The sequence below is a fragment of the Helianthus annuus genome, chromosome 7 (genome assembly GCF_002127325.2).
Source record: "Helianthus annuus cultivar XRQ/B chromosome 7, HanXRQr2.0-SUNRISE, whole genome shotgun sequence".
In the NCBI taxonomy this organism is placed as follows: Eukaryota; Viridiplantae; Streptophyta; class Magnoliopsida; order Asterales; family Asteraceae; genus Helianthus; species Helianthus annuus.
In genome coordinates this window covers 79,576,832-79,597,240 of record NC_035439.2, presented here as the reverse complement: position 1 = coordinate 79,597,240, position 20,409 = coordinate 79,576,832, and the positions used below count along the sequence as shown (strand labels likewise).

Sequence of the window (20,409 nt, the reverse complement as noted above, 5' to 3'; positions counted from 1 at the left end):
GTTTATTGATTCTCCTGTTTATGGTGAAATGATTTGTGAATAGTTGCTTAATCGAATGCTTGACAATGAGATGCATGATATGTAAAATCGTTTGATTGTTGATTAGATTACAACACTGGAAATGTCTTGGATTAGGGTTTTGATCGTGAATGTAACTGTTCCATTGGAAGCTGTGATTAGGTTTTGAATATTACGTATGATTGACTGTTAGTCCGGAGTTTGTGTCAGGGTTTTGTGAAGTCACAAAGTCCGAGTTTTGATTGAATGAATGATCTGAGTTTATGGAATGAATATGATCTGAGTTTATGGAATGAATATGATCTGAGTTTATGGAATGAATATGATCTGAGTTTTATGTTGAAATGTAGAGTCCGAATTTTTGTAAGGACTAGAAGTCCAAATTTTATAAGGACTCTTGAGTCCGAGTTGTAGGGAATGCTCACATGTCCGAATTTTATAAGTTGTTTGGCCTGAGTTTTGAGAATGATACGAGGTCCGAATTTTAAGAGGGGGGGAGGGGTATGGTCCGAATTTTATGTAGTGGGGTTTAGTCCGAATTTTAAGAGGAGTGTTGTCCGTATTTTAAGAGGTGGAGGTTAGTCTGAGTTTTATGATGTATATGGTCTGAATTTCTTAGATGAGATGCAAGGTCCGAATTTCATAAGAGATGCATGGTCTGAACTTTACAAGTAATATATAGTTTGAGTTTTGTTAATGTTATAAGGTCCGAGTTTGTTAACAGAATCAGGTTACATGTTGAATGAAAAACACTTATCCTCCTGCCACCATTGTATGTATGTTAATGTATGTTACTGCATGATACTGTATGTTACTGGATGATACTGTATGTATGAACAATCTATGTCATGTCATTCTGTACACGATTATCACACGAAACATAGTTGTTTGGACATCAAGGAATTGTAAAAACCCTAATTGAACGTAAACACTTACATTGAGTTTATATGCAATGTACCTTAGGTCGTGTGTAACGGACCTAACCATTAATTAACACTAGAGGCAATAACATACCGAGCAAACCAAGGTGAGTTCACAACTCTTACCAAGGCATGGGATTCCCGGGGTTTGGGAATGGGATTGAAGGAATGGGATTGTACTTACACTTTTACTAGACTATCTACCATCGTCCTCGGATGCGAAGGATACATACGTAAAACCTACGTATACTTGTACTCATCACTGTCCTCAGGTTGCGAAGGACACTTACGTAAAACCTACGTAAACTTATACTCACTACTGCCTCGGATTGTGACAGGCACTTACGTAAAACCTACGTAAATCCTCGCGTACCACTGTCCTTGGTTTGTGAAGGACACTTACGTAAAACCTACGTAAACCCTGTACGTACTACTGTTCTCGGGATTAAGAAGAACACTTATGGTTACAAATAGTCTAGTGTATATGCAACTATGGGAAGCCCCCACTAATAGAACATACTATCGGCCTAGTAGAGCCACACGTTACGAAACATACTTACTATTACGAACTTACTTACTATGAACTCGCTCAACTAGTTGTTGACTCTCTGTTACATGCCTTGCATGTCGTTAGGTATACATGGAGCTTGCATTGGGAAGCACGGTCATTGTGGACAAGGATCATGAATGCTTTAGTTAAACATTATGACATTATATACTTTATTTATGTTGGGCTTTTACTCATATGCTTCCGCTAAACATTGATATTGCACTTATGTTTTTAAACACCTTTCATATTGGTTTGGTTGAATTACAAACACTTTTATTTATTACTTGTATGTTCAATATGATTGGTGGCTTGATCCTGGTCAGTCACGCTCCCAAGCGGTGATACTCCGCGTGTGGATTTTGGGGGTGTGACAATAACGGTGCACTATTGGGTTCGGGGAGTTCGCGAAACCGAGTCAGCGATCCCCAAAGGCACGGGCGACTGATCTTTACGACCTGTTACACCGATACCTACATCGGTGTACCGCCGTGACGATCGCCGGTCGTCATGATAGCAGGGAAGGGGTCACCCAAAATGACCTATTCTTCTTGCACGACTTACTTACTGGCGGGAGGGCCAACTTGGCGTACAAGTTGGCCGCATATCTTGCCGAGTACGCTTTTAAGCGACCCTCTTCCCACATCAGCTGTGGGGCCTTCGTCACCCGTCTGGCGAAGGGTTTCTTTCGCCTCCTGTCCTCGCACGCCAGCTTGACAGGGTTGGGAGGGACACAGCCCTATTGATGGGTTTGGCTCGCGAGGTCAAGGGAGGGCAGCTGGTTTGGGCTTATGGTGTGGGTGAGGGACCCCGTGGAGAGGGTGGTGATGAGGAGGGAGACGAGGGAGAGGGAGGCGAGGGCGAGGGAGATGGAGGCGACAGAGAGGGAGGCGACGGAGAGGGGGTCGCTCATGCTGTCGATCGATCACAGGTAGCTGCGGAGGAGTTACATGGTGATCGCCCGTACGTTCGACGCAGCGTGAGACAGCGTGTGATGCCTCCACCGGGGGTGGAGGAGAGACTCGTTCAGGTCGAGTCGGATGTAGCTGCAGTCAGAGGGGATTTAGCTGCAGTGAGAGAGGATGTACGGTGGATGGTCGAGGCGATTGTGGCTATGCATTCTGCCGCGCCCCTACCTCCACGAGCTGGCGCTGCACCACCACCACCACCACCACCGCCGTAGCTGCTTATTGTATTATTATTATTTTTTTTGTTATTTTACGTTTGAAACTTTGTAAAAGTTTATCTTTTTTTTTTGTTTTAGATGTAAAACATTATAAATATTAATCTTATGTTTAGATGTTAACTTGTTTGTTTAATAATTGTTGTCGTAGTTTATCATAATCATATCACATATTTATCGTTTTACATAGTGAAAACTTACTAAACATTATAAATACGTTTAACTAGAAACTCGTAACATAATCCGATATATACAATACTATTTTAAAATTTACAAAACTTATTAAACGGTTTCCCGATTGCAACAAAAAATTAACTATTCTATACATATTTATCGTTTTACAAAGTGGAAACCTATGAAACATAATAAATACGTTTAACTACAAACTCGTAACATAATGCGATATATAGAACACTATTTTAAAATTTTCAAAGTTTATTAAACGGTTTTCCGATTGCAACAAAAAATTAACTTTTCTATACATATTTATTGTTTTACAAAGAGGAAACTTATTAAACATAATAAATACGTTTAACTACAAACTCGTAACATAATCCGATATATACAACACTATTTTAAAATTTACAAAACTTATTAAACGGTTTCCCGATTTCAACAAAAAATTAACCTTTCTATACGGGCTATACGGGCCGTATAACATTATACGGCCCGTATACAGATTTCAAAACTAAAAACCCTTGTCCAACCTTCGAAACAATATGCAAGTATGTATACGACCCGTATATAATATAGGTCCCGTATACATATTAAAACAAAAAAAACATTCCACTCATTAAATTCTGTGCATGAACATTCTATACGGCCCGTATAAGTATATACGGCCCGTATACAAATAGGGATGTGAAAATAAGATTATAGGGGTGTGGAAATAGAAGAACCCTTAGAAACTGAACAATATTAAACAATAAATAATGAATTATGAAAATCTTCAACCGACAACCCTTTAATTGTTATCGAAGAGTCGGTTGTCGAACATTGTAGTATTTTCATTTTATTTTACCTTGGAGTAGAAAGAATCTGAAATGTTAGGGTTTTCTTATAGGGGACGTGAAATTGGGATTTTTTATTATGTGAGAGAAGACTGAGAATGTGAAATTGTTTTTGACTAAAATATCCCTGCACGTCTAAATCAAAAAATTACACGCAGATGACTAAGATAACTTCTGCACTTTCTATCAAGTTCAAACTTTCTATTTGATCTTTTCCCTTCTCCCACGAACAAAAAACATGATACGAACTTAAAACAAATGGTGAGTTTACTTTACTCTACACAATTTTTTTTTTTTTTGTCGGCTTTGAGTTAAACTCACAAATATGTTTACAAAAACATGATTTCGGACGTAACCAAATAGTCACATATTACTATTTGATGCAATTTAAATGTTAAGAGAATCCATATAACTTAAACGTCAGGGGCGAAGGATTCAAGGGGCTGGGGGCGTCCGACCCCTCGAACTTTTCGCGCAGTAGTGTTACGTATGTACTTTTCGTATATCATTTTTTAGGTATAAACGTTTTCGCCCCCGGGTTTAAAAAAATTAGGTATATACGTTTTCGACCCCCCGGTTTTATAAAAAAATGTATTTTATGGCCCAAATAAAATATTTAATCAAAACAAAAAACCCAAAATCAGATCTATTCAGTTTCAGCCCAAATCAAATTGTTATTTTTATTATAGCCCAAAATTAAAAGCCCACCCTAATACCCTATCATTCTATCAACAAAAAAAAACCCCAAAATCTCTGATTCTCTAGATTGGGGATTACGACCAAACAAAAAAAACAAACCATCGAGAGCGCTGAGAACAGGAACAGAAGAACGACTGGCTACACTGGTGTTGTTCGACTTCGAGGAGACGAGGAAGAACCGGCTGGGCTGCGCAACTTGTGGTCTTGTTCGACTTCTTCAATCTTCAAGGTATGTGTTTTTTATCTTTATGATTAATTTAGGGCTTCAATTTATGTGATTTAGGTTGAAATTAGGGGTAAAATTGGTCCGATTTTGTGCCCTAAACTTGTTGAATCTTTCTGTAACTATTAGAGTTTGAATTTAGGGTTATTTGTTTTGTTAACTTGTGTTGTTAGATTATGCTATGGGGAAGTGTTGGTTTTAGAGCCTGATTTCCAACACACAAGAATCTTTGGAAAGCTCTTGTATATTGACATAGTTTAGGAGCATACAATAAACATGCAAACTTGCAACATACCATCCATCACCTAGTGTTAGTTAACTATACAAACAACAATCCACATAAATTAAAGGGTGATAAATTACAATGCAAAGAAACAAAGAACTAAATTAAAGTCTCAAAGTAAGATCTTGTGTTGCATAACCACCATATATAAACTTGTCCGATCCCTTCCACGATTTGCGGTGGCAACGTTTTTAGCGTTGAATCGACTTCAACACCGGTGCACTCACCTGACGGAAGCTTCCTGGCCAAATAAGCTGATCAGGTCCATAATCCTCCACATATGTAGGCTATCCCATAAATCCATTGGATTGTATACGAGGCATGAATGTTTGGTGCTCTGACGGATGAGCTCTAATTTGAAGAGATCTGAATGAACTTCCATTTAAAGGAAAAGCTGCAAGCTGGTTAAATTAATACCTCTCTGAGAAAATACCCATTCTCATAGCTCTCTTTGCAAGCATCCTCTCTCTTTTGTGCACATTCTGATGGCCCCCGAGAGCTTGCGAGCTGAAAAATTTTCTCTGGCAATAGTTGCAAGGAAAAACTCTATAGATGGTCGCTGGTGTTGCGTTTGATTCGGCCCCTGAAGGGGTCTGGTCCTAAAAAGCTGCACAGACTTTTGTCTAGGCCGCGCGCGGGACCATACTCCTCATTCAATAAGATGTTCAATCCAAACCTCGCGCAGGTCACCTCAGTAAGGACTGACCTCGCGCGAGGTCCAAACATGAAAGAACATTGATTTTGACATTTAGCCTTCTGAATAAGAGCCTCTAATCACCAGTACCATGCGCGGGCTAGTTCCGTGTTCAGCAAGGACCGCGCATAGATATGGCGCAAGGCAACTTCAGAAGGCTCTCAAGGTACAAGTGGCAGAGGAAAAGGGCCAATCCGCGTCTTTCAGGCTCTGCTCAATCGTGCTCCATGATCGTCTGATGTGTAGGAGACAGAAAGTACTAAAGGACGTTTACGTGGCACCAATCACAGGGCAGAGACACCTGCCCCACGATCTCCACTCACCTGCTGATGGCAGAGAGGCAACAAGGCCGACAACAGCGACACGTGGCTCCAATCACGGTGCGCCAGCACCGGAGAACTTCTAGAAGCCATTAACGTTCGACACCAACGAGACAAGGAGCATACCCGCTATGTTGTCGTCTTCTGGCCCAAGGCCCATCAGCCCACATCCTCTTACACCTCTCCGGCTATAAATAGGACCCTTCATTCACAGGTTAATTCATTCTATGCCCTCTACTCTCACTCTTAATACTTAATTATCTCCTCAAAGCAGTCGCTTATTCTCACACCGGAGTCTGGTTAAGAGGGAAATCCCCATATTCCCCTCTTAACGAGCTAATGGTGTTCTGTTTTGTAGGATTGGCCGATCACCAAGGAGCTTAGAAACCCAAAGAAGATTAACCCTTATGGTAGAAACATAAACCCAACTAATCCACACTAAAATTAGTTACGTGTTTCTTCATTGGCGCCCACCGGTTTTTTTGCTAATCACTCTCATCTTCTTTTTCTGAGTTGTCTTGACTTCTTTTTTCCTTCGATCATGGCTGGTCAAGGAATTGTTCCTGATTTTGGCTTTGGAACAAACTCTAATGCAGTGTTGGGGGAGGACAATCAAAACGTCCAAGTACAACATGTAGAAGAAATCGGTGAAATCGAAGTAACCAACACCGGGGGACCCCGCGCGAGCATCACTCGCATCACCCAGACGGTAACCCCAGGAAACAACGGTGCTGGACCCTCAAATCCAGCTCCACCTCAGAACATTTCGGCGCTATTAGGGCTACCTGAAGGCGAAACTCCAGCTTCTTGGTACGCCAAACAAATTACAACCATCAATGCCGCGTATCAATCTTTGATTGCACAGCAAGCAGTTTTAACGACAGAACCATCCTTGGTTACGCCTCAGGGCCAGAGTCAGGGGGCTTGCCAGATACCTCCACAACAAAACATCCAAGGAAGAGCTAACAGACCCCCCCATGAGAAGAACAAGCGTGCATGACACGCGCGACACACGGGGAGAGACAGAAAGCTATTATGACTATCCGACACATGTCCAAAGAGGCCCAGTTCAAAGCCGGCTTGGGCCGCGCAACTTGAACAACGAATGGGATGACACAGACCCAAACGACCCAACTTGGGAAGATGACGAAGGGTCTTCAGTCTTTAACCGCTTACAGAGGAACCATGAATATTACAAACCAAGACAACACGTCGGGTACAGCGAAGAGGCAGAGCGCGAGTTTCGCCTCGCCTATCGACCAGCTGAAGCTACAGAACATTCAAAGTTCATCCCAAAGATCGCTCTAGCGCCGCTATCAAGAGAGAAATTGCCTCCAACAGTTGGAAAGTTCAATGGGCTGACTGATCCTGATGATCACGTTAGAGTTTTTACAAGTGTTGGTTGCATGGGAGGATGGACCATGCCTATTTGGTGCAATTTGTTTATCCAAACTTTTATAGGGGCTGCTCGCGCCTGGTTTTACAGCCTCCCTCCGGAAAAGATCAAGTCGTGGGTCGATTTCCGAACACAGTTTGTGAACCACTTCAGTCAGCAAAGACGTTACCAGCGCGACACAGCTGAGGTAACAGACATTTGGCGACAAGAGAACGAAGGATTAGAAGATTTCATCACTCGCTTTAATAAGGAGTGTTTGAAAATCGGTGGTGTAAGCGAACCACTCATGCACGCTCATTTCAAGAAACACATTCGTTGTGATAGCCTTATCCGGACTATCACGGGAAAAGATGGAATGCCCAAAGAATGGGATAAACTCATGGAAGCGGCGAAGATAGTCGCTCAAACTGAAGAGTCGTTGGCCGGTCACAAGAATTCTTACACTGAAGATAAATTTTCAAAAGGAGCATCGCGCGATAACAACAGGCGCAACAAAGGCAAAAACCCTAGATGGAAAGCTAGCCATTTCCAGCGGTTATGACGAGTGACCTCGATACAGAGAAGACGCGCGAGATACTATAGATCGCATTGGCTTTCGGAAGGCAGTCAGGAACGACAATCGAGAGAAACACTGGACTCCGCTCATAAAGACGCCCAAAGAGGTGCTCATGATGGAGAACCATGATTTTAAGGCTCCCAGGCCTATGAAGAACAAGAAGGGGCAAGACCCCAACCTGTACTGTGACTTCCACAAAGATACGGGGCATCTGACAGATGACTGTATCAGCTTAAGGCAAGAAATCGAGAGAGCACTGAAAAGTGGGAAGTTAAGCCATTTAGTAAAGAACGTGCGCAAAGAGACATGTCAAATCCAGCGCAATGATGATGGACGAGAGAAAAAGGTCAGACGCTTGGAGACACATATGGTCAACGGACCAAAATACATCGCAAGAGAAAATGGCAAGCTCCCGTATGAGCCATCTTGGCAAGAACAACAAGTCATTTTCCCGGTAGTACGCGGGGGCCCTTGCGCAACACGCCCCGTTGTTATTACCGGAATTGTTGGTCATTATGAAACAGAGTACATCTTTATCGACCCAGGAAGTACAACAGACATCATCTATGAGTAATGCTTTAATCAGTTTGACGACGAAGATAAAGCGAGACTCGAACCAGTCGATTACCCTCTGTCAGGCTTTTGTAACGAAATGGTCTTCCCACTAGGCCAAATCAGCTTTCCCATCACGTTCTCTGAAGGAAAGCATTCAAGTACAACAAATGTGAATTTCATGGTAATGCCTGTCAAATCAAGGCATGATGTGTTGATTGGGAGAGAAACCCAAGGCGAATTAAACATGGTAACTTCCACACCCCACTCAGCCATCGGGTTTCCAACTAAGACGGGGGTGGAAATTATTTATGCAAAAAAGGAAGTAATGTTGACAGAGGAGTTGCGCCCAACCAAAGCGGCAAAAGTTTCAACAACTGAACCAGAAAAGTGGGTTTTAAACCGCAAGTACCCAGAGCAAATGGTGACGATTGGCCACGCAATCTCACCAAATATCAGAATGCATCTCAAACAACTCTTGTTCAGGAATATGGACATTTTCGCCTGGACTCCGGCAGACATGACCGGTGTCCCGCGCGACGTTACCGAACACTGTCTGAACACTTATCCCTCCGTTGTACCAAAAGTACAAAGAAGGCGCAGCTTAGGGGTGGATAAAACCAAAGCAATGAATGAACAAGTCAGTGAGTTGTTAAAGGCAGGAATCTTAAGAGAAGTGCGCTATCAGAGTTAGGCGGCAAACCCCGTAATGGTGGAGAAGTCTAACGGAGGATGGAGAATGTGCATCGATTATACCGATCTCAACAAGGCATGCCCTAAAGATTGCTATTCTTTGCCTGAGATCGACAAAAAGATAGACTCACTCGCACCATTCAGATGGAAATGCTTCTTGGATTGTTATAAAGGTTACCACCAAGTCCAGATGAAGCTGGAAGATGAAGACAAGACAGCTTTCAGAACTGATCTTGGAATTTTCTGTTACACAAAGATGCCGTTTAGCCTCAAGAACGCTGGCACAACATACCAATGCTTAATGGATAAAATCTTTGCCAACGACATCGGTAAAAATATTGAGGTGTACATCGATGATCTAGTGATTAAAAGTCCCGAGGAGGACCAAATGTTAAAAGATATCGAGAAAACATTCAACTCATTGAGTAGCGTGAATATGAAACTGAATCCTGCCAAATGTTCCTTTGGTATGGAGGAAGGAAAGTTCTTGGGCTTCGTAGTGACAAATGGCGGATTTAAAGTAAATCCAGAAAAGTCCAAGCCATAGAGCGAATGCCGTTGCCACGAACAATCAAAGAAATGCAGCGATTAGCCGGCCGTCTCGCAGCGCTCAATAGATTTCTGTCAAACCATGCCGCAAAGTCATATCCTTTTATCAGCACTTTGCGCAACTGCGTAAAGAAGCAAGAGTTTAAGTGGACACCGGAAGCAGAAGCTGTGTTAGTGCATTTACGTCTATAGCCTTCGTCAATCCGAGCCGTAACGAGAAACAGAAGAAAACGAGTCGTTATATTAGTGATAGCTAGGCAAAAGGCAAGGTGGCATTTCTGTAATTAATGAGAAGTCTCATTAATTCCCCTTGACCTATAAATAGGGAGGTTATGTTTAGATTAGAGACTTTTGCCTTATTTGTGTTTAGAAAGCTCTAGATCTAGAGAGAGAATCTAGAGAGAGAAAGTGATTCAAGGTGCTTGTTCTTGTTAGATTTCTAATAGAATCACGTTTATATTACATCACGTGTGTTAGATCGCGTTCGTGTACGGATTCCGCACGTCATACGTTCGTTTCGCAATCGTTTCGGAGTCAAAACCGGTCCTACAAGTGGTATCAGAGCAGGAGCTTGATTGCACTGATCCAACACACATTTCCGCTCGTGATTTCATCGATTTCAGATCCGGATTTCATCTATTTCTTCATCTTTTTCATATTTTTCACGTTTTTAACTGATTTTCGTCAAATTGAACGGGTTTTTACGGTCCAAATCGGCTAATTTTTTGATATGTTGTGCGTAAACACTTGATCTATAACCCTACCAAGTTTCAGATCCAAATTCCTTGCCGTTTAGGAGAAATCTAAGTTTTTAGGTCCGATTTCGTGTTAACAGCTTGATTTCGCTCGAGATCTATCTTTGATTTCACCCCAAAATTAGATTTCAATCCTAATACAACTGATTCCACTCCAAAATCATCTGATTTTGCCCGAAATCATGTTGTACACTTGATTCCGCTTGAAAATCTGAGAGATTCCGCTCGAAATCTCAGATTTCGCTCCAAGTTAATATTTTGATTTCGCTCCAACATGTCATTCAACTGATTTCGATCCAACATGTCATTCAACTGATTTCGCTCCAAAACATTAATTTTTGATTCCGCTTGAACTGTTCGTTGATCTGATACAGCCCATGTGACTTAAAGTATCTCGGCCCTATCACAATCGTTTGTCAGCCTTTAAATAATCTTGCATGTGATTAGCATTAATTGATGTCAGCCCACTTTAATATTGGTCCTATGAGATTAAAGATGATTTGTAAAATTGTCGGCTGCATGTGATACATATTAATGGCCCAAATTATCGAACGAAATGAACAATATGTCAAAAGTGATAAAGTAGATGTAATCTTTAAAATTTGCGGCCCAATGCATGTATAAAATTCAGTTTGAAGGTCCAATAAAAATTCAGTTTGATTGCATGTGAAAAGGTATTATCAGCTATTAATTGTCATCGAAAAGTTAACTGCCCACTTAATGTTGTTACCTTTGACTGTTGTCACATAATAAAGTAATCGATCTAATATCGGTCCAATCAGAAAAATTGTCGGTCCATTTACCTCTCGGCCCAATTAAAATTCATTGTGAATTAAGAGTTGTCGGCCATTAATATTCTCAATATCATAATATAATTGAGTAATTCAAGGAGTGTACATGTGAATATATTAGACTTCTCAGCCCAATGAGTTCTAATACATAAGTCATCAGCTCATGTGATCTAGTTTACTGTCCAAAGTTTGCGGCCCAATCAGAGTAATATCAAGGTTTGTCAGTTTGCACGTGATAGAGATTTGTATTGTGTGTCAAGGCCCAATAAATCGGTGTGTCAAAGGTTCAAGTCTCACGGTTTGATTATTCAAAGGTCTAGTTCGTTTGAACCTTGTCAGGTCATTGGAAAAGGTCGTTTGAATTTGATCCGGGTCATAGCACTTCGTACGGTTTGACAACTTAAATCTCAGTTCGCATCAAGTTCAGTCCGCACAGTGTGTCAACCTTCAGTCTGCACAAAATATTCACCAGTTCGAGTATTATTTTGATTTAGTTGTTTGATAAGTGTTTAAACTGATAAGTGTTTGTTTGTTTGTTGATTCAAGGTAATTCGAGATATTCAAGGTAATTCAAGGTTTGCATCATGGCTGAAGAATTCTACAACACGTTTTTCAACGCGTTCACATCCGATTCTTCTGAAACAACAACTGTTACACCAAAGACCATCACGAAAGCCATCAATGAGAACATCAAGCATGATAACTTCTACGGAACACACTCAAAGCCACCAACTCTAGAGAGCATTGAGGATTATACCTGGTGGAAAGAACGTTTTCTCAACTGGGCGAAAGCGTATGCTCATGAAAGCTGGTTTTGTTTAGAGTTTGGATACGAACGACCAAAAGATGATAAAGGCGAAGAACTACCATTCAAGAGATTTACCAGAGAAGATAAATCTGAGTTTGCTGCCGAACAAAGAATGATTGCGTTGATCTAGTCAGCAATCAGAAATGATATCTTTGCGTTGCTGAATCATGATGGGTCATCTAAATCAGTTTGGGAAGCTTTACATGTTAAAGCTGAGGGGGGTAAACAGATAAATAAGAACAAAATTGCTTTACTTAAAAAAGAATTTGATCTGTTTGATAGTTTAAAAGGAGAGTCGGTGAGGCAAATGATAGAAAGATTTTGTCATCTTAAAATTGAACTTGAGAGATTTGAGATAATGAAAACAAGAGAGGAACTTATTGATAAAGTGATTGAAGCGTTACCACGAGCTGATCAGTGGCAAACGTTTGTGTTTATTTTGAAAAATGATGCTTTATATGATACGATTTCTCTTGATGCATTGTTTGAAAAGATAGAGAGTCATGATCTGGAGCTACAAAAGCAAAGCAAGATGACTGGTTCTTCACATCAACAGAATGTAGGCTTGTACTACAAAGGCAGTGTACCTTCGGAGAAAGGCGTTGGTTCACCAAAGATAGCATTCAGTGGTGAGAAGATGAAAGAACCACCAACAACTTCAACAAGTCATCATTCTGGATACCATTCATCTTCAAAATCAAATTCTGATGAAACTGAAGAGATTTTGTGCAACATTGCTCTTAAACTGAAAAATTCTCCTGCAATGAGCATCAATGCAGCAAATGAGTTTCCTTGCATCTGTTCTGGAATCATATGAAGGTCTTGTAGCTGGCAAAATTGGAAACTCGGAGTTGACCAAAGAAGACTACGACCAAATTGATCCGGAAGAGATGGAACTCATAGATATTCGCTGGTGTTTAGCAAGCTGTATTCGTAGATCTCAACGATACATGGAGATTACCGGGAAACAATCTCTTGGTGGTCCGTCAACGAAGCTTGGATTCGATAAATCCAAAGTGACCTGCTTTAGATGTAAGCAAAAGGGTCATTTCAAAAGAGAATGCAGAAATTCTGAAGTTGCTGAAGTAAATGAACGTCCTTTCAACGATGATTACTACCGAAAGGAGATTTATCACCGTAGCAAAGAAGAGCCGAACATGATTGAAAATACTCCAAAAGAAAAGTCAAGAGCATATGCAGTAATTCATGACGATGAAGGTTTTGACTGGAGCACAATTCTTCCAGATGAAGATCGTCCTGTAACAGCTCATGGCAGAAAAGCATCAAAGGCCCAACATCATGTTCTTATTGCTGAAATTCATGAAGAAAACAAAAAAGAAAATGTTGGTGCTGAAATCAAAGAGAAAACTCGAGAAGAGATTTTTAGTGAGAAGACTTACAGAGAAAGAAACGTGGTCTACAAAAGAATGGATGACATGCAGGACGAGTATGAAAGTGCTGTCAGCAACAGAAGATGGGATAAGAAGAGAGAGTGCTACTACAACAGAGAAGGTGAACCGGCTGTTCCAAAGAAAGACATATTTTTTGATGATGTTCTTCTCATAGTCCCGTTGAGAGCCGAATACTATAGAAATGTGATGAAAGATGACACATACGCTAAGAGGTTTGAAAAGGAGATCAGATATGCCATGTTATCATGTCTGAGAAAAAGGGATGAAGAGAGAATGAAGAAGAATGTTGAAGAAATGGTGAACAATCTGAAGAAGGTTGCTGAAGAGATTAAAACAGAAGTTGTTGAAGTTGAAGCTGTGAAGGAAATCAAAAGCGAAGAAGTTGAGGTGAATGAAGAGGTTAAGAAAGCTGTTACTGAAGAACAACAGATTGAAGAAGAGGTGAAGAAAGAAGAAGAAGAAGTAAAGAATGAGAATTTGGAAGCTGGTGATGCTGGTGATGAAGTTAGTATTGAAAAGAAGCAAGATGATGCTGATCAGAAGCAAACTAAGGCAACTGCATCAAACACCGAAGTGCCAATCACTGAGGTAAATTCTGATTCTGAAAACTTGAAACTGATTGATCAGTGCAAGAAATGCATGGAACCGTGCAGAGCTTGTACTGAAAAAGATGAGCAATTCAGAACAAGAGATCTTGAATTCACAAAAATCGAAAACATTTTCAAAGAAAAATGCAAAGAAATGCTAGAAAAAGAAAAAAGTCTTTAAAGAAAATGATGAAAAACTTTCTGAAAAGTGTAAAAAGATAGAAAAAGAAAATGAAGTTTTGAAAGAAAATGTTTCTAAAATGACAGAAGAGTGTTCTCAAAAAGAAATTGCTTGTCAAGAAATGAAAAAGGAATATGACTCAATGATATTAGCATATCATATTACAAAAGAGTCATATGAGAAAGTGAAAGATGAAATGAAATATGCTCAATCAAGAATGAATTATCTTTCTGAAACAACTAAAGAGCTTAAACGAATGTATGCTATAAAACAAGATGTTGTTAATTCCTATATTGAGGATGTTGCTAAGTTAAAGCGACAGATTGCTGATTTAGAACAGGATAACAACAAGTTAAAAAGTTACCACGTGTCGTCATATGTGCTTGAATGAATTTTCAATATAAAACCGGGTGATGGTGAGTCTAAGCAGAACAAGAAAGGCATTGGCTTAGAGTTTCATCAAGTTCCACCACTGGAAAAGTTTGCATTTTATGATGAGGAAAAGGTCGAAAAAGCTTTCAACATGGTAGACCAATTGCCAGACAATATTGACATAACCTATTCCAAATCTGATGAAACTCATGATTCAGAAGTGGTAGGTAAAGTCGTTGAAAGTGTGTTGAAAGAAGAGTCAGTTGATACAGGTAAAGCTGAATCACAGGATGAAGATGAAGGAAATCTTCATGATGGATATCTGAAAAACACAAAATCCGAGAAAATTTTGAATGATGATTCAAAGGGATTGGTTTATACCATGATTGGATCAGACAAATTATTCTTAGATGTTGTATTCCCGATTCAGAATGTGATTTTAGAAAAGGTTGATAAAGTTTTCAAAATGGTTGAGATTGAGAAGTCTGAGATTTCAAAGTTTGTCGGTAAGAATCGTAAAGTTTCGTATAACAAACCTGGTTTCAAGAAGAAAAACATGAAGGCTGGGTTGGGTTATAAGAAGAAACAACATCGGAACAAAAATGAGACGCCAAATTATCAGGCAAAAATGAGTTTTGTTCAGGGAAACAGTTTAGCAGAAGAAAAAGAACTCAAAATGAGGCAGTCTAATGATGAGTTCTTTGCTAAAAAAAAGGCAACAACCACAGGTCAAAGATGTGTCCATGAGAACATGTTTCAAATATGATCAAAAAGGACATCTTGCACGCAAGTGTCCAAATCTAAAACATGTGGATGTTAACAAAAAGAAGATTGATGCTGAGAAACAAAAATCTGAGAATGTGAGACAAAGGTTAACCAGATTTGATTCAAAACAAACTTGGAGGTACAACACAAACAAGTTTGCTTCGAATCAAAATTGGAAATCAAACCCGAACAGGTTAGATTCAAGACAGACCTGGGATACTCACACACCCAGATTCAGAACAACACAAAGTTGGAAAACATCAGTCGATATGACAAAACCCCAAGAGTTTTGGAAACCAAAAAATGTTGTTCAAAAACAAAGTGTTCAAACAGATTCACACTTTTACAAACGTGGTACACCGAAAGGTCAGACATGTTCTGTTAAGAAACATGTTGATTTGGTAAAAGATGAGAAAGTGGAAGTTAAAATTGAGAAAGTTTTTGTGAAAAATGACAATGAATTTCCAGCATTGAATGAAAATTATTGTGTTGAAATGCCTAAGGTCCAACAGACCTGGGCCAAATTGTTCAAGTAATTGAGTTAGTTGAATGTGCAGGTGGTCAACAAATACAAAGACTGTGAGAATGGAAGTAGGAGCAACCTGGCACAACAAGAAGAGGAGGCTGCTGCTGAACCCTGGTTTGGTTGAACAGGGAGTTTATTTGTTTTTCTGTACATAAATAAACCATATTTTCAAAACCCTAAAAATTTGAAAAATTAAAAACCAAAAATATGTTTTTAGTTTGTTAAAATTTGAAAAACCAAAAATATGTTTGTTTTTAATTCTTGTCAAAAACAGAAAATTACAAAAATATATGTTGATTGAATACGCCGAAACCCTCACGGCTGAACAAACATGATTACTTTCACCAGATTGTAAAACGGTTTTCAAACTGTAAAAATTAATGTGTTGTAAATCATGGGGGTAATTACTGCTTTTAGTGTAATTCAGTGCACAAGATGCAGAAAATGGATGGCGAGACAAAGCTATCAGTATCGTGTTGTCAAATTTTCTTTTAATGGTTTTGCATTTTAGGTGGAGAAAAATTGTCAGAAAATACAAAAACATTAGAAAATTTAAAAAAGCCACAAACATGATAAAATTCAAAAATTGAGTTTTGTGTAAAAAGTGAAATGATAGTACATCAGTAGACATTTACAGTATGCTAAAGAAATGTAATGATTAAATAGCGTTAAACAGTCTCACTGATTATATGCCGATAGATTTTTATACATTTAGTAAACTTTTTCGGTATATAAACCTAAGCAAGTTTGAATTTTACTTATTTCGTGGGGAACACTACTTGGATATATAGGTAACCCCTGAAATCTCGTTTGAAGGGTCCCTCTTTCTGAAATACTAGGTCTTTATACTCAGTGATATCTGGGGTATTATTCCGGGACTCCTCCTGAATGGAAGTTCTGACCTAGTCCCCGAATAATACTTTCCGCATTGCTTGAAACATAGCGCAGCCCTCAGCACAAATGATTAAACAATAAAATTGATAATCATTGATGTTGTAAAAAAGATCCTCTAAAGGGGACACACCAAAAGTCGAAGCCGTCATCTCTCTGCGTGTACAGAAGTATCGACCTGAGCTCTCACGGCCCTCGCATCTAACCCCTTACAGATATCATCTGTGGTATATTCACCTGTAAGACTAAATATTGGGATCTGGATACGGGAGTATATTCAAGAGGTGGGACACATGAATGAGTTTAAGTTCTTAAAACACCTAATTCGTATCTTGAATCAGTTGAAATTTGTGTGAAAATTTAAGTGGATCAGTATATCGACAATCTAAGTGAATTGTTTAATTCTTAATGTGTAACTAAGCTCAACGGTACTTTTGATTTTTCAAAAACTGATATGACCCTCTGACACGAACTCAAACAAAAATATTGTCTGTAAATATGTTTGTACATATTTCTTTACTGCCTTATATTTTCAGAAAAATACAAAAAGATTTTTATTCTGCTTTATTTTCGACAACCGATGTCTGAAATGCTGAGTTTCAAAATCTAAGTAAGTTGATTGTGTTTCTGAAAATAAAACAAGTTTATTAATTTGATACTTGAATTAAAATCAAAAATTTCAAAAACAGTTTGTGATATCTCCAAGGTCATTAGTTTGGACTTGGAAGATTAACTGTGAGTGAGTTGGATTCTTAAATACTGCCAAATCAATAGAGATTGTTGATATGGGGAGTGTTTTAAAAAGTTGAATATAGCCAGGATCACAATTCCTGGATAATTGAATGGTCAAAATGTTTGTACTTATAAATGTTTGAGTGTTGCAGATGTTATACCAGACTGCGATCCCGAAAGCCGAGTCTAAGGGGGAGTCTGAAGACGAGCTCAACGCAAAAGGAAGCGTGGATTCAAGGTGTCAATCCCAAAAGCACGAAAGCTTGATGAAAGGGGGAGCCTGATGAAGAAAAGAGTCTATAGAAAGGAGAAGCTGAAGCTGAAGACAGATCTACGGGGATTCTGCTCAAACAAGAGAAAGTCTACGTTGATGAAGACGTGTTAAAGCTTCAAGAAGACTCAGAGAGAAAGAAAAAGACAAGGCGCTACGAGATTGACTGTGGCAATATCCAAGGGGGAGTCTGTTAGTGCATTTATGTCTATAGCCTTCTTCAATCCGAGCCGTAACGAGAAACAGAAGAAAACGAGTCGTTACATTAGTGATAGCTAGGCAAAAGGCAAGGTGGCATTTCTGTAATTAATGAGAAGTCTCATTAATTCCCCTTGACCTATAAATAGGGAGGTTATGTTTAGATTAGAGACTTTTGCCTCATTTGTGTTTAGAAAGCTCTAGATCTAGAGAGAGAATCTAGAGAGAGAAAGTGATTCAAGGTTCTTGTTCTTGTTAGATTTCTAATAGAATCACGTTTATATTACATCGTGTGTGTTAGATCGCGTTCGTGTATGGATTCCGCACGTCATACGTTCGTTTCGCAATCGTTTCGGAGTCAAAACTGGTCCTACAAGCTGCGTTCCAACAAATGAAAGAGTGCCTGATAAAGCTCCCTACACTGACTGCGCCGTTCGAAAAAGAGCCGCTCATCTTGTACTTGTCTTCGTCAGACAAGGCAGTTGGGTCGGTATTACTGGTAGAGAGAGATGGAGTCCAGACTCCAATTTATTACGTCAGTAGGGTGCTCACTGACCCAGAAACAAGATATTCAACGATGGAAAAGTTGGTACTTGCATTACTACACGCCTCTAGAAGGCTGCGCAGATACTTCACAGGGCACGTGATCACAGTGCTCACCAACTTTCACATCGGAACGATATTGCAAAAACCAGAGACGTCTGGGCGGTTAGCAAAGGGGGCGATCGAGCTGGGGGGCCACAACATCTTGTACAGGCTGCGCCCAGCCATCAAGGGTCAAGTCCTTGCGGACTTTATCACAGAAGTCCCAGTGGAAAAAATCAAGGATTGCGAGATTGTTGAGACTCCCGTGAAAGACACATCTGATAAGTTATGGTTGCTGTACACTGATGGGGCCTCAAATGAGGATGGCGCAAGAGCTGGGTTGCGCCTTGTGAGCCCCGAGAGGCATGAATTTACATATGCCTTCAAGTTGGATTTCAAGAACACCAACAATGAGGCGGAATACGAGGCATTCTTGGCAGGATTGCGCCTCGCCATAAAAACGGGAGCTAAAAATCTGCAAGCGCACGTTGATTCACTCTTGATCGCCAGCCAAATCAACGGAATTTATGATGCAAAAGGCGAGGTTATGGCCTTATATTTGGACCAGGCGAAAGAGTTACTCCAACAATTCAAGTCGTACAAGGTAGTTCACATCAACCGTTCCGAAAACAAACTAGCAGACGCCTTAAGCAAGCTCGCTTCAACTTCTTTTCAACATCTCGCCAAAGATGTAAGGATTGAAGTACTCAAAAATCCATCAGTGCTGCTGTGCCAGGTTAACGTGATCGAAATAGGGCAACCATCTTGGATGACCCCTATAATTCAGTATCTGCAAGAAGGAATACTCCCGGAAAACAAAAAAGAGGCAAAGAAGATTCAAAACAAGGCCCTGCATTATGAAATGAATGGTGGTATCTTATACCGAAAGTCCTTCTTAGGGCCATTGTTGCGTTGCATGGACCCCCAAGACGCGAACTACCTGATTAGGGAGATCCACGAAGGAATCTGTGGCATCCATGCAGGCCCACGCATGGTTGTCGCGAAGATTATGAACGCTGGATACTATTGGCCAGGGATGCACGTCGATGCCCTGAAGGAGCTGCGCAAATGTGACTCCTGTCAGCGACATTCTCCAAAAACCCTGCGCCCAAAAAACGATCTTATCTCGGTATCCACTGCCTGGCCTTTCCAGTAGTGGGGAATTGATATGGTGGGACCCTTCCCGGATGCTCCTGGCGCTGTCAAGTTCATAATCGTTGTCGTTGATTACATCACAAAATGGATGGAGGCCAAAGCACTAGCCTCAACCACTGCAATGATCGTGCGCAAGTTCATTTGGGAGCACATCATTTGCAGGTTTAGCCTCCCACTCAAAATTGTAACAGACAATGGCACAAACTTTGCTTCTGAAGACCTCCAAAAGTGGTTGAAAGAGATAAACATCGAACACACTTTCTCTTCTATCGCGCATCCTCAGGGCAACGGACAAGTTAAAAGTGTAAACAAGAGCATCGTTGAAGGGATAAAAGCCCGACTGGGCACAAAGAGAAGAGGCTGGGTAGATGAGCTCCCAAGCATCCTGTGGGCTCATCGAACCATGCCGAAAGCAAGCACTGGCGAAACTCCTTTCAGCCTAGTCTATGGCTCGGTGGCGGTTATCCTAGCTGAAATCGGCCTGCCCTCGCCACGCTTGACAGTAGTCAACACTATCAATAACGAGGCAGAGCGTCGTCTTGACTTGGATTTGCTGGAGGAGAGGCGCGAAATTGCGCGAATTAAAGAAGCCAAGTACAAGATACAACTGGAAAGGTACTACAATGCGAGAGTGCGCATTTGTACCTTCACTCCAGGAGAATATGTCTTCCGAGACAACGAAGCTTCAAACGCCGAACGCCCAGGAAAGCTAGCACCCAAATGGAAAGGCCCATACT

General features: G+C 40.4%; 2 protein-coding genes across 2 annotated transcripts; both read left to right on the top strand.

Annotated features, from left to right (window-relative positions):
• The first annotated feature begins 13,154 nt into the window (after positions 1-13,154).
• LOC110866481 (glutamic acid-rich protein-like) lies at positions 13,155-15,964 on the top strand. Its single transcript, XM_022115629.1, has 4 exons — positions 13,155-13,457; positions 13,722-13,808; positions 13,857-13,997; positions 15,872-15,964. The coding sequence occupies exons 1-4, from the start codon at positions 13,155-13,157 to the stop codon at positions 15,962-15,964; spliced, it is 624 nt and encodes a 207-aa protein (XP_021971321.1).
• A 2,545-nt stretch (positions 15,965-18,509) lies between these two features.
• On the top strand, positions 18,510-19,673 carry LOC110866482. Its single transcript, XM_022115630.1, has one exon. It carries the CDS (start codon positions 18,510-18,512, stop codon positions 19,671-19,673), a length of 1,164 nt encoding a protein of 387 aa, XP_021971322.1.
• The last annotated feature ends 736 nt before the right edge of the window (positions 19,674-20,409 follow it).